At 55.5% G+C, this 12,805-nt stretch overlaps 4 protein-coding genes and 1 non-coding gene across 5 annotated transcripts; 3 read left to right on the top strand and 2 right to left on the bottom strand.

Annotated features, from left to right (window-relative positions):
* Positions 1–384: 384 nt before the first annotated feature.
* On the top strand, positions 385–1,778 carry BZA05DRAFT_417346 (2-epi-5-epi-valiolone synthase-like protein; the record flags this gene model as incomplete). Its single annotated transcript, XM_051485456.1, has 3 exons — positions 385–761; positions 796–798; positions 851–1,778. 3 exons carry the CDS (start codon positions 385–387, stop codon positions 1,776–1,778), a joined length of 1,308 nt encoding a protein of 435 aa, XP_051341295.1.
* A 1,112-nt stretch (positions 1,779–2,890) lies between these two features.
* Positions 2,891–4,678, top strand: BZA05DRAFT_392765 (catechol O-methyltransferase). The gene has a single exon (XM_051483146.1). The coding sequence runs from the start codon at positions 2,991–2,993 to the stop codon at positions 4,557–4,559; it is 1,569 nt and encodes a 522-aa protein (XP_051341294.1). The 5' UTR covers positions 2,891–2,990; the 3' UTR covers positions 4,560–4,678.
* A 1,024-nt stretch (positions 4,679–5,702) lies between these two features.
* Positions 5,703–7,189, top strand: BZA05DRAFT_429453 (uncharacterized protein). The gene is made up of 2 exons (XM_051486129.1): positions 5,703–6,790; positions 6,855–7,189. The coding sequence occupies exons 1-2, from the start codon at positions 5,786–5,788 to the stop codon at positions 7,032–7,034; spliced, it is 1,185 nt and encodes a 394-aa protein (XP_051341293.1). The 5' UTR covers positions 5,703–5,785; the 3' UTR covers positions 7,035–7,189.
* Positions 7,190–8,448: 1,259 nt separating this feature from the next.
* BZA05DRAFT_t112 lies at positions 8,449–8,530 on the bottom strand. The gene has a single exon. It is a non-coding gene; the product is annotated as a tRNA-Leu (tRNA).
* Positions 8,531–9,372: 842 nt separating this feature from the next.
* Positions 9,373–11,139, bottom strand: BZA05DRAFT_251926 (uncharacterized protein). The gene is made up of 2 exons (XM_051480036.1): positions 10,840–11,139; positions 9,373–10,745 (listed from the first exon to the last, which is right to left on the bottom strand). Exons 1-2 carry the CDS (start codon positions 11,019–11,021, stop codon positions 9,680–9,682), a joined length of 1,248 nt encoding a protein of 415 aa, XP_051341292.1. The 5' UTR covers positions 11,022–11,139; the 3' UTR covers positions 9,373–9,679.
* Between the last annotated feature and the right edge of the window lie 1,666 nt (positions 11,140–12,805).

Below are 12,805 nucleotides of genomic sequence, written 5' to 3'. Positions count from 1 at the left end.
TCTTTCCGTCCGGAGAGATGAAACGTGCACATGCGCCAACCATCCCAGCCCAGTGAGTCCCACTCCAACAGAGTGGAGAGCATTTCTCGTTCGACATCCGGGTCTGACCAAACAACCTAGGTAGAATCATCCGACGTTGCTTACATCTAGAGATCCGACGGAATATATAGTGAGCCTTCCATCGCTACTACTGCTGCTCTTCACTGTTGTTCAACCACTTTCCGACACTAGGCTCTCGATCTGCTCATCCAGCTTCAGAGTTCCCCTTACAGTCTTCCTTCTCTCTCCCGTTTCCCAGCACCTAGTGTTTTTCCCCTCGTTTCCCATCTTCTCCTCCATAGCCCCTCCTCGTTTTCCCCTAGTTGTGCAGAGCATTTCGAAGCAATGTCCGACCTCAAGGCTACCGTCGCCGAGACTCCCACTGGCTTCCAGGTCGATGGTGTCGAGCGTATCTCCTACGGCTTCATGTTCCTTGATGGAGTCTTCGACCTTAAGAATTCTCAGCTGGCTGATATGTATAAGAAGTGGGGGCGCTGCCTGGCCATCGCCGACACCAACGTGTATGCCCTATACGGCGAGCAGATGCATGCGTACTTCGAGCACTACGGCATCAAACTCCAGATCCACCGCACCAGGATCGGCGAAGAATCCAAGACGATGGAGACTTTGCTCGCCATCTGCGAGACCATGACTGAATTCGGAATCATCCGCACCGAGCCGGTTCTCGTGGTCGGCGGTGGGCTCATCACTGACGTCGCCGGGTATGTCATGACACTGTACACAATAATCGTTCAGGATGTATGTTGCTAACGTTGGGTTGTAGGTTTGCGTGTGCTACTTACCGTCGCAGCACTAACTACATCCGCATTCCCACGACCGTCATCGGCCTCATTGACGCTTCGGTCTCCATCAAGGTTGCCGTCAACCAGGGCAAGCACAAGAACCGTCTTGGTGCCTACCACGCTCCCATGTATACCTTCTTAGACTTCACATTCCTGCGTACCCTTCCCGAAGCTCAGGTCCGCAATGGCTTCGCCGAGCTCATCAAGATTTCCACCTGTGCCGACCTCCAAACGTTCGATTTGCTCGACAAGTATTGCGAGCAGCTCATCTCGATGAAGTTCGGCCGCGCCGACGGCAGTTCCCCGGAACTCAAGGCCGCTGCTGACGAGATCAACCGTCGCGGCATCCACGTCATGCTCAAACTCGAGGTCCCCAATCTCCACGAGCTTGCCCTCGACCGTGTCATCGCGTACGGCCACACCTGGTCGCCAACCCTCGAGCTGGCGCCCAAGACCCCCCTCCGCCACGGCCACGCCATTTCGGTCGACATGGCATACTCGGCGACGCTCGCCCTCTCCAAAGGAATCATCGACGCAGATGCCCACCGCCGCATCCTCAACCTCTTCTCGCGGGCAGGATTAACGATGAACCACCCCCTGTTCGACGAGGCCTTAATCGCCAAGGGCACCAACGCGATCCTGAAGACTCGGGACGGTCTTCTCCGCGCCGCCATCCCAAGCCCCATCGGCAAGTGCGTGTTCCTGAACGACTGCACGGCCAACGACATGAACAAGGCTCTGCACATGCACCGGGAGTTCTGCAAGAAGTACCCGCGCGAGGGTGCCGGCGTCGACGCATACGTCGATTCGAGCGACACCGGCGTCTTCATGGAGTCCGAAGAGAAGGATGCCATTCACGGACGTAACGTCGGTGGGTTCAACGCTGATGTCGCGATGGCGGCGTTGAACAACGAGATCCAGAGGGAGATCAAATAGGTTGTTTCGTGCGAGTGATGTACGATATGAATCATTTTCTGCGGCAGAGAGGGGATTGAAAAGCCTTTCTATGTTGTTGTTTTTTCTCGTTGATTTTGTGTGGGGTTGGCTTACTTGTTGATCGGATACAAACGGTATCATGTACTGCCTGGGAGAAAGTTGGGTCGTTTTGTTTGTGACGCCGGGAATGAGAATGCTTGCTTACGTGACGCTTCGTGATACCTCGTGATCTTGGCCCGATTACTTCATGATCCCAAACTCGGTTTTCTTTTCTCACATAACCGTGCCTATGGTTGTTTCGTACTCATCTAGAAGGGCTAGACGGAGAGCAATAGGGAGCTCAAGTCGAGCTCACGGCCAGTGGTTGGAGACGGCGGGTTGGAACCGGAAATGTACATAACTCAGCCATGATCTATCTACTAAGGTCCAATTCTATGATAATCGAAACAAAAAAAGTACCCATCCGGAAAATCTTGAATTTTGACAAGGCGACACTCGGAGCCGGATTCGAGACGACCTGATTGTCCTTCTCGAGTTATGATCTAGGTACTCGCTCCTTCTGCGACGGATTCCTACGAGAGAGCACCATGACCCGACGTGATAATTGATGAACAAAACGCTGGTCACCAGTTCTCCGGAATCATGTACTACTTGAATGTAGGTTACTTGAACTACAAATCCTCATGCTCCTTCTACCGAAGCTTCCCAAGTCACCGTGATACAATATTTCTGCATTCACCCCACAACTTCGGCATTCGAGCCATGAACCCACCTGCGCATCTTCCCACATGCTAGTACATTCCCATACACCATATGTCCCTCCGGCACCCTGCATAATCATACAATTGCAGCTGGAGTTACCCAGAATACGAAAAACAACTGCAGATGCTCCCTGTCTGATCATCGGAGAAAATCGTCGGATGGATATGCCCTGATATCGATCGAAGTTGTGGAGCTTGATAAGGTACATACAGATTGGGTTTTCTAAACTATCGAATGGGTACATGTGAACCACTCCCGGATATCACGTCGGGTGTAACGACGATCCGCGTGCATTTTAGAATGTTTGCTCCAAGTGCAGAATGTCATTGCGTCATAGACTTGTTGAAATACGGCGTTTACTCCTTTGCCCATCGCCCTCTCAGGACCTAGACATTGACTTCACTCCGCAACGACGACGACGACCAAACGACCGAACGACCGATCCAAGCAATGCCAGAACCTGTATCCTTCAGAGAACACGTCTTCAAGAATGTCTCCCTGGTCCTCCTCAGCCTAATATTCCTCCCGTTGGACACGCTCGTCGTCGCCGGATGCCTGCTATGGCAGATAATCCAGGGTCTCCGGCGTGCCCCCACCATCCGCAGCACCGCCAGACCGCAGCGGACGGTTATGGTTACGGCAGTGGCGATGGGGAAGGGCCTCGCACTTGCTCGAGCATTCCACCAGGCCGGCCACCGCGTGATCGGTGTTGATTTCGATACTGCACATTACGCCCATTCGCCCGTTCCCAGCTCGGGACGGTTCTCGCAGTCGTTAGACAAATACTTCACCGTCACCACGCCGCACGACCGGGCGTCGCGAGCGAAGTACTCGGAGGAGATGGTCAGGCTCGTCAAATCCCAAGGCGTGGACCTTTGGCTTCCTGTGAGCGGTGTTGCGTCGACTATCGAAGATGCGCTGCTTAAGGCCGTGATCGAGAAGGAGACCAACTGCAAAGTCTTCCAGCCGGATCCAAAGACGTGTGAAATCCTGCACGACAAGTACCGCTTCATACAGAGTGTCCAGGATGCCGGACTGACCACGCCAGTCACGGTGCTCGTCGAGTCCCAAGATGAGGTGTTCGGTGTCCTCCTCGACCACCCGGACCTCACTTTCATCGTCAAATGCGTCGAGCTCGACGACGTTTCCCGCGCCGACATGACGAAGCTCCCGCAGCCTACGCCGCTGGAGACAGAGAAGTTCGTGCACAGTCTCGACATATCCCCCCAGAAGCGTTGGGTCGTCCAGCAATTCGTCCGCGGCAAGGAATTCTGCACACATGCCGTCGTCGTCCGCGGCAAGGTGAAGGCATTCGTCGCCTGTCCCAGCAGTGAGATGTTGATGCACTACTCGGCGCTGTCTGTCTCCTCGCCTTTGTCCCGCGCGATGCTCGCTTTCACTCGACGCCTCGCAAGGACCCTCGAGGGCGGTAACATCACCGGTCAACTCTCATTCGACTTCCTTGTGGACGCCAGAAACGCCCACGGGAAGGCAGCGCAGGATATCGAGCTCTTCCCGATCGAGTGCAACCCGCGAACGCACACAGCGGTAATCCTCCTCGCCACCAAGCCGAAACACCTGGCGGCCACATACCTAACCCTCCTGGATGAGCCCGGCCTGCCCACCAGCAAGACCAACGGCCGTCTCAACGGACAACTCCCGGAGGATGACACCGACATCTCGACGGTGATGCAGCCGGACACCAACGCCGATGGCTGTCCTGCCTCCTCGAAAACGCACTTCTATTGGCTCGGCCACGACCTGATCACGGGCTTCTTCCTTCCGATCCTGAGTCTGCTCGCGGCCAGATCTGGCCCCGTGGACGTCGCCAAAACTATCTTTTGGTTCGCGGTGAGGGCGCTGGCGTGGAACGACGCTACGTTCCGTATCGATGATCCGTGTCCGTGGTGGTGGCTGTATCATGTCTACTATCCGTGGATGTTTGTGACTAGTCTCGCGACGGGCAAGAGGTGGAGCAGGGTCAATACTAGCACTACGAGGGTTTTTGAGAGTTATTAGGTCGACGGCGGGCGGATGTGCTTTGGCGGGGACGTGAGGAGTGGGGGGTGGGCGATGGGCGATTGGCGGTGTTGCGCTTTTGTGCTTTGCTTTGCTTTGCTTTGCTTTGCTTTGCTTTGATGGAAGGATGGAAGGCACTTGTGCTCTATAATACCTGCTTCTGACTTTGATATTTACGTGCAATGATACGGAAATTACAATCGCATCCAACCTACCTACCCAGTTGCCAGTTGGCATTCCCGTACCGTTCAGCTATGTTTCCATGAGAGGTTGGACGTCGCCAGCTTGGATCTGCCCTCAACGTCCTTGAGAGATATTCAATAGAAGCCCAGCTCCAGATGTATGGCCCATTCCTCTGGCTATTCAGCCCGCCGTATGGCGGACTTCAGGAGTCAGTGGATGCTCCCGTTGAAAATATGAGTATGATATCATTCAGTTGCTTGATTCATCCGCAAAACACAGCGGATGACCAGCTAGACATACCTACCAGACAGAAGCAGAAGCAGGTATGAGAATCAACAGGATTCTCGAGGCGCACTCGAGGCGCACTCGAGACGTGCAAATAGGTATTACCAATATGAAAAATGTGCAAAATCTTGGACGAGTGACGACGGTGGCTTTTCAACGAGAACGAGAATCGCAACATGCTCCGGACTCTAGAGCCGTTTATCGAATCATAGACTATGATGCGGAAGTTCTCTAAACGGAGCGCTAAACCTTCGCGTGAGCCTTGAGGCGCTATGAGCTCTAGGCGATTAGATAGTAGATGGTTATCGTGTTTTCTTTCCAAGAATATTCGGTTTTCCAAGGCGGGGAAGTAGACAGCGCAGGTACCTATCGAGGATCAATAAGCCCTTACGCAGGTCACTTGGATACAACTGGCGGTTTATGTATGTGGGGATACATTCCCCATTTGCGATCACTCATAATCACAACATTAAGTAGAGTAAATTCAACCTTTTTTTATTGATTGCATGCGACCCGTCTAGATCATGGCAAAATCGGGGTCCTCAAGCATCAAATGGAATGGTTTGCGAGTTTCCAAATGATGAGTAAACTCAAGCTCGGCTTATTGGCGTCATCTTAGCGGCATTCGAGCGACCCCATGCACTGCATCACAAACCCTAACCGCAATCGCGTCTCCCAGAACTCGATGCTCGCAATGGACGCAGCATCCACTCCTTCCCACGCATCGCCACCGCACCAACCACGGCCACGCAAACACGATGGAAGACAGCGCGTACCTTCAATCGACGCAGTACCGGCACTTCACGTTCACGCCTGCGGTGCTCTCCCAGATCCGCTCGTCGACCAACACCGTCGCGACGCAGCGGCTACACGACTCGATTCAGTCCGCGGTGCAAGCGGGCGACCTGACGCCGCCGTCGGATGGCAGCTCGTCCGCCACCTCCAACACCTCGAGCACCGCCGCCCTCACCGCCCGCGAAGAGCTGAAACTCGTCTCCTACTACCTCACCACCTGCGTCCAGTTGTGCGACCACTTCCGCACTGGCTCAGCAGTGAAGGCTACCTGCGTGGCCTACCTCCAGCGCATATACCTGCGCATCTCGCCGCTGCAGATCCACCCCAAGACGCTGCTGCTGCCCATCCTCTTCCTCGCGTACAAAGCCGAGCAGGGGATCCAGAGCACGTCGTGGTTCATCCGCACGGCCGAAGCCGTCGGCCTCAGCATCACCAAGGAAGAGCTGCTGCAGCCCGAAATCGACATCGCCATGAACCTCCGCTGGTCCTTCCAAGTGCTGCACCCCTTCCGCTCCGTCGAGGGTCTCAAAGCGGAGCTCCTATCGATCGCTTCGGGACTATACCGCTCCCCCGCCGCCACCGGCGGGCCAGAGGGCCCACCCCTCCAAAAAAGCTTCGAGAAGATAGGCGGCACCCGCGAGCGGTCCGAGCGGGCATGCGCGCGGGCACGCTCCCTGCTCACCGGCACCGCGCTGCTGACGGACGTGTACTTCCTATACCCGCCGCCGCAGATAGCGCTGGCAGCGGTGTGGGCGCACGACGCGGAGCTGGTCGAGTTCTTCCTGCGCGTGAAGTTTGGCAGCGACGCGGTGCGGCCAAAGCTGCTGAAGGTGATCAGGGAGTGCGCGGAGTGCCATCTCATGGCCACGAAGGATAGTCCAGCAACTTATCCGGGTCTGCTGTTGCGTCTGCCGCAGAATGGCGTGCCGCTCAGCCCGGCGGAGATTTCCCCGGACCTTAAGAAGGAGGTTGGTTTACACACACACACCCCCCACCCCCCGCCGCTGGCTGCGCTAACCTAACACTCCCCAGACGATCGGTATCGACAAGAAGCTGTTCCTGCTCAAGAAACCGCTCAATGCGGCGAAGGGCAAGCACGCGGCGACGCGGGACGCGGCGGACGAGGAGCGCCGCGCGAAAAAGCAAAAGACCCAGCAGGAAATCAGGGATAGGGATGATGTGTTTGGCGGGGCTAAGATTAAGCGGAAATAGACGTGGATGTGGTTGTGCATGGTTTCTTTAATGGTTGCGCTTTGCTCTTGGGATTCGTATTATAGCTAGGGAGGGGGATGGCGTTTGGGATTATGGATAAGTGAATGGAAGTGTAAGATGTAGGAGCGGAGAGGACATCAATTTATTGCATGGCGAATCAATCCAACTACCGTATCCTGTCCTGCCCGCCCTGCCCGTCCTGCAGAGGGAAGGTCGGGGTGATGACCCCGCTGCCATACGGTACGGTTGGCTACGGTGCCACTGCCTACCAAAAGCAAGAGAAGAGGAATATAAAGAACTACCGGCGCCCATCTCCACCCACACAGTCCACACACAATACTCCGCCAGACATGCCTATTCAGCCCGCGAAGCTTCCCTCTGTCTTTAGTTATGTATCCCAGTACTGCATCCAAGCATTGTTCACCGGCAAACATGTCCGCCGTGCCCCACCTCCGCTCCCGCAGGCCGCCAGTCTCCCTCCAAGTTCCCGATGCTTGCCCACGGTATTTTGTCAGCTCTGCACCAGCCACACTCTCCGGACTCCGAGGACTCCGAGGACTCCGAGAGGTGTTGATGAGTCTGCTCGGCGCGGTTGCACCACCACTCACCCGCCGCCTTCCACTTGCTTAGACTCAATCTTCAGGATCTTCTTCAGATCACACGGGGCCTCGATTGCGTAGCTACCTTTGTCCTTGGCGGAGCTTACACGTCAATGGCGGCTTGGACATGCGTGGAAAGCAATATAAAAGGGGTGCAATGAGGAAAAATGCGAGTGATGACCTGTGCTTGAATATTTTGCGCTGGACGGATTACCCACATATTTCCTAAGTACTGCTGCAAGCATGGATTCAGCCCGCTCAGCCATTGGAATAAGAGTAGAGCACAGCCGGGCGAGTGATGCAGTGGCCATACCGTCGCGGACGTCCCATTCAGTCTCAGCCAGAAACAGCGGCCCGGCGGGCAATCGTCTTCAACCCCGCCCACTCGCTCGCTCGAACGAACTAAAATTGGCACGATTGACTTCCTATGCACTGGTAACCCCAACGATCCCCGCAACCGCCCGTAGCAAGTCGGCAACCAACTCGGCGGCTTGGAGCAGCTCCGACAATTGGACAGCTGCACCAGCGAGCGTGCTGTTGCCGTCCCGTCCAGTCCCGTCCAGTCCCAGCCAGCCAGCCAGCCAGCCAGCCAGCCATCCACCACCCTTCACACATGGTCGATAACCACTCCGCTCCCCGTTCCGTTCCCGTGCACCTAATCCCATCCCCTCTCCCTTCAGCCCACGAAACCTCAATCTCACCTCCACCTCCCCACCCCTTCACACCCATCCAAGCCTCCAAAACTCGGAACCAAAACAAAACCCGAAACCAACCCCAAGCCCTTGGGCCAAACCCCCAAAAGACAAAAGAAGTAATGATGTCCGCAGGATTCGAACCTGCGCGGATTGCTCCACTAGCACCTGAAGCTAGCGCCTTAGACCACTCGGCCAGAACACCTTCTGTACACTGCTGCGACCATATGCACCTATCACCGCGCAATCTGAGACCGAGATGTCTGTTATATCGAGTATCGTCCGCCCGTCCGCCCGGCCGCCTGTGCATCACCGATTCACCGCCATCACGAACCTACCCACATCGCCCGCCCGCTCGCAGCCTGCATCGCCATGATAAGATAAGACAAACGTCGAGTCGAGTGCACGACACTCACTCACTCACTCACTCACTCACTCACTCACTCACTCACTCACTCGCAAAAACGTTTCGATGATTCGTAGGTAGACCTTTTCCATTCCATTCCATCCCCCTTCCATTCCCCTTCCCGCACCCATCCCATCCCATCCCATCTCATCCCATCCCATCCCACCCTTCCCAACCCCACGAAATACAGCATACAAAGGAGAAGATCTCGCACGAGAGAGAGAGAGAGTTCAAAAACGAAGCATCCACGGCTTCAAGTTCAAGTTCAAGCAAAAACCGCAAAAAAAGAAAAATCCAAAGAACCCCCTAGGAGCCATCCCAATAGAATAAGGTAGAGTAAAGTAAGGTAAAGTAAAGTGTAGAAGGTATAGGTAGAGTAGGTAGTAAAAAAATCAACAGCAAAAAATACGGGGGGAAAAAAGGAAAAATCGCAAAAGAATGAGGAAGAAGCCCGCAAAAAAAAAAAAAAAAAAAAGCAGAAACCGAAAAAAAAAAGTACCGGGCCCAAGACCGCACCACAGTTCCTTCCTTCCAGATCAAAACCAGACCAGATCAGATCAATAATGTCCCCACGGAATGACTCGCAAGTGATTCCGTCTCACATAGGTATCCACGTGTAAAGACACGCGAACCTCGCCGCCGCCGCCACCACCACCGCACTCCCTATCCCCCAGGGTATATGGTACCTGCCTTGGCTTTTTTTTGAACTCCTGCACCCCCCTTATCCACAGCCCATCGGAAAATACAACCAACACGGAACACCTTCCAAGGTAAACCTTTGCTCCCCCGAACATAATACGGAAATAAGGACGAGCAGTACAAATTGAAAGAAAGAAACAAAGAGAGAGAAAACCGAGGAAAAAAACCCCCCCAGCCCCCCAAAGCCCCCAAGAATTAGAATAAGGACACCATCGAAACACGATTCTAGTCGAGCAGCTTGTTTTCGTTTCAAGAATGAAACAGCTCCCAGGCGCGGGCGCACAGGGACAAGAACTCTTCCTTCTTTTGCCTTTTTGTCTCTGGGCTATCCCGGGACCCAGGTAGGAAATGCTGCTCCTCGTCGCGGTCGCGCTCGTACTCGGCCCTGTTTCTTCTCCTACCCGCGGACGCAGGGGGCCGGTAGTCCCCGTTGAGATGCGGCTTGGAGGGTGTCGTATGCTGTTGAGCGCCAGCCTGTGGTGGGCTCGGAGGCGTGGGCGGTTGGTGCCCGCCGTAGTGGACGATCCGTGGGAGCAGATCCTCGCGGCCGCCAGACATCATCTGCAGGGCCTCTTCCGCGGACCTGTGTTCGCGAGGCCGCGGGAAGGTCATCGTGTTGGGTGATGGTTGGGATGGTCGGAGCGACGGGAAGTATTGTCGACCCGACTGAGGGGGATCCGCTGCTAATCTCGAAGAACGCGCACCGCTGTCCAGACGCTCGGAAGCAAACACATCCGCTATCGGCGGTAATCGGTTGACGTGGTGCGGGTTGTGGGCCGTGTGCTGTGGTGGGGGGTGGTAGATGGTGTTATGATGGCGACCGGTAAACGATTGATTGAGAGGTGCTGACTGCACGACGCGCTCGTTCGCGAAGGCTCTATGCGACGGGGGCACAATCGTCAGACTGTTTGGTGGTCGTCGCTTCGACGATCCGCGGGCCGACTGGGGATGCTCGTCCCTATCCTTTCCTGCTCTTTCGCCCCCACTTCCTCCTCCACTTCCACTTCCTCCTCCGGGTTTTACGTGTCGCTGCAAACGAGCCTCGATTATGCTCCGCTGTTGATCTCGAACCGAGATACTGCGCTGCAACTGCTCACGCATCGTTGGGTCCTGGGTCGCGAATCCCGGAGAGAGACAGGCCATGCCAACGTCGCGCATCGTCGACAGACTTCCTCCGGCAGTGTGCGGAACGGCAGGACTGGTGTCTCCGGTGTCCTTGCTCAGGTGTAGCTTCGGTGGCCGATGTCGCGACGGAGGCTCGGGGGATGTGGGCTCCTTCTTGACGATGATCTTGGGTAGCTCCTTGCGCTTGCTACTGCATCGATCGTGAGCAGCTGATAAGAAGAAGAAGGGAGGATACAACGCAGAGGGGAGTGGGAAAGAAGTGAGAATGACGGGATTCCACGTACGGACTGCTTTCCACTGGAGTGTCTAGTGTGATGGGTGTCGAGGCGCCGCCAGTCGCGAGAGAAGTGTTCAAGGTCGGTCTCATCCTCTTTGACGGCGGTGTTCCGGAGACTCGTGATTTCGCTGGAGACAGCCTCTCGGTCTCTACGACCTGAAGCGGAGCGGTTGCGGTCTCTGTAGCCATTGCCGTCCGATGGGAGTAACAAGGTTCGAGGGTTCGGGTTCGGGGTTCGGCTACGTTAGTCTACTAGGCGACGAGGTGGTATAGCAGTAGCAGCAGCAGCAGCAGCAGCAGCAGCAGCAGCAGCAGCAGCAGCAGTAATATGTATGAGGAGGACGAGGAATCGATCAGCGTCGCGGTGTCGACGGGATATTGCTTGCTGCGATGTTGAGATGTTTCCCTTCCGCTGGGGGGTGTGGTTATTTTGACTTGTCGGGAGCGAATGCGCGGATAAAAGAGCGAGGTGAAGGGCTCGGCAAGAAAGGGGAAAGATCAAGAAGAAACCCTGAGGGTGAGGGAGTGCGACTGGCGGTGCTGCGAAGAAATGAGTGGACTGCAGAAACGCAATTGCAAGGGCGTGAAACAATAGGCTGACGGGAAGCCGGGGCGTGTAGCAGCGACAGTAGCAGCGACAGTAGCAGCAGCGACAGTAGCAGCAGCGACAGTAGCAGCAGCGACAGTAATGTAGGTACTCGACCTAAGGTGAGAGTACGACTACTCGGAGAAGGAGGCGAGGAGAGCGAGAGTAAGAGAAGAGGAAGAGAAAGAGAGAGAAAAGAGGAACGAGAGGAGGAGGAGGGGTACTTGAGAGGGAGCAGGACGCAGGTAAGCAAGTGTAAGCGGACACAGGGTATCGGAAGGAGAAGAAGGGGAGAAGAACAATAAGGGGATGCAGGCGATTGGGGTTGTGTGGCTGTGGAGGGTAGGCGGGGAGGGGGAGGAGGAGGAGGATGGATGGACACAATGACGAGACCGCAAACGATACAAGACGATACGGTGGCCGCCGCGGATAGTGAATGAGGAAGGGGAGGATGTTTTGGCTTTGTGGGGGCTGAGATGGGTGGAGGGTATAGGATTGTTTTCCGGGGGGGGGGGGGGGGGGGGGGGGGGGGGGTGACGGATGATCGACAAGGAGATGGTGGATGGAGAGCAACAGGTACAACGGTACATACCTCTTTAGCGTTCTATGGCAAACGAGACGATTGCGATCACGATAGTTGATGTGGGGGGGGGAGATGGAATGAGAGGAGGAAGGGGAGGAGCAGGAAGAGGAGGAACAAGAGCTCGGGGGGTATTGCTGGATGGATGGGTTGGAGGAGGACAGGTTGGAGGGGGAGGGGACGGGATATTGTAATTGATCTCCCCGACACGAAGACGAATGGTTACTTGGTGTCCATCTAATGGCGCAGGTTTGATATTGCAAGTGATGGTGATGAATGCAGCTGTGCAAAGTCCAGAAGTGCAAATGCAATGCAGCGAGCAAGGTGAGGTGAACGATGGCGCAGTCTGCCACTCTACTCTGGGGAGACTCAGGACTCTAGACTCATACGCAGACTCTAGACTCATACGCAGACTCTAGACTCCAAACAACAACAACCGCTGCTGCTGCTTTTCCTCACTCTCGGTCTCGTTGCTCAATCAGAACGCACTTGCTTGCTTGCTTGCGCGCGTAGTTCCGCTGAGTAAGTACTTGGTTGAGCACTCTAGGGACTTGGGTACCTACGGTGGAGTGCTCTGGCGGATGCGAACGGAGTGTTTTTTTGTTTCTGTACCAGCAACGGCGGCAGGCAGGCACATTCACTTTCACGGCGGCGATTGGAGTGCATGTAGAGTACCTGGACTATCCAGAGTACATGGGACTATCTAGACTCTATGTAGAGCACTCGCGAGTCGCCCACATGGAAGGCACAGCCAACCCACGCCATCGGCGGCGGCAAAGTCGAGAAGCAGGCGGCGGGCAGGCAGGC

Source organism: Tricharina praecox, assembly GCF_024521635.1.
Source record: "Tricharina praecox strain CBS 144465 chromosome Unknown BZA05scaffold_7, whole genome shotgun sequence".
Taxonomy (NCBI): domain Eukaryota; kingdom Fungi; phylum Ascomycota; class Pezizomycetes; order Pezizales; family Pyronemataceae; genus Tricharina; species Tricharina praecox.
This window is presented reverse-complemented; position numbering and strand designations above follow the sequence as displayed.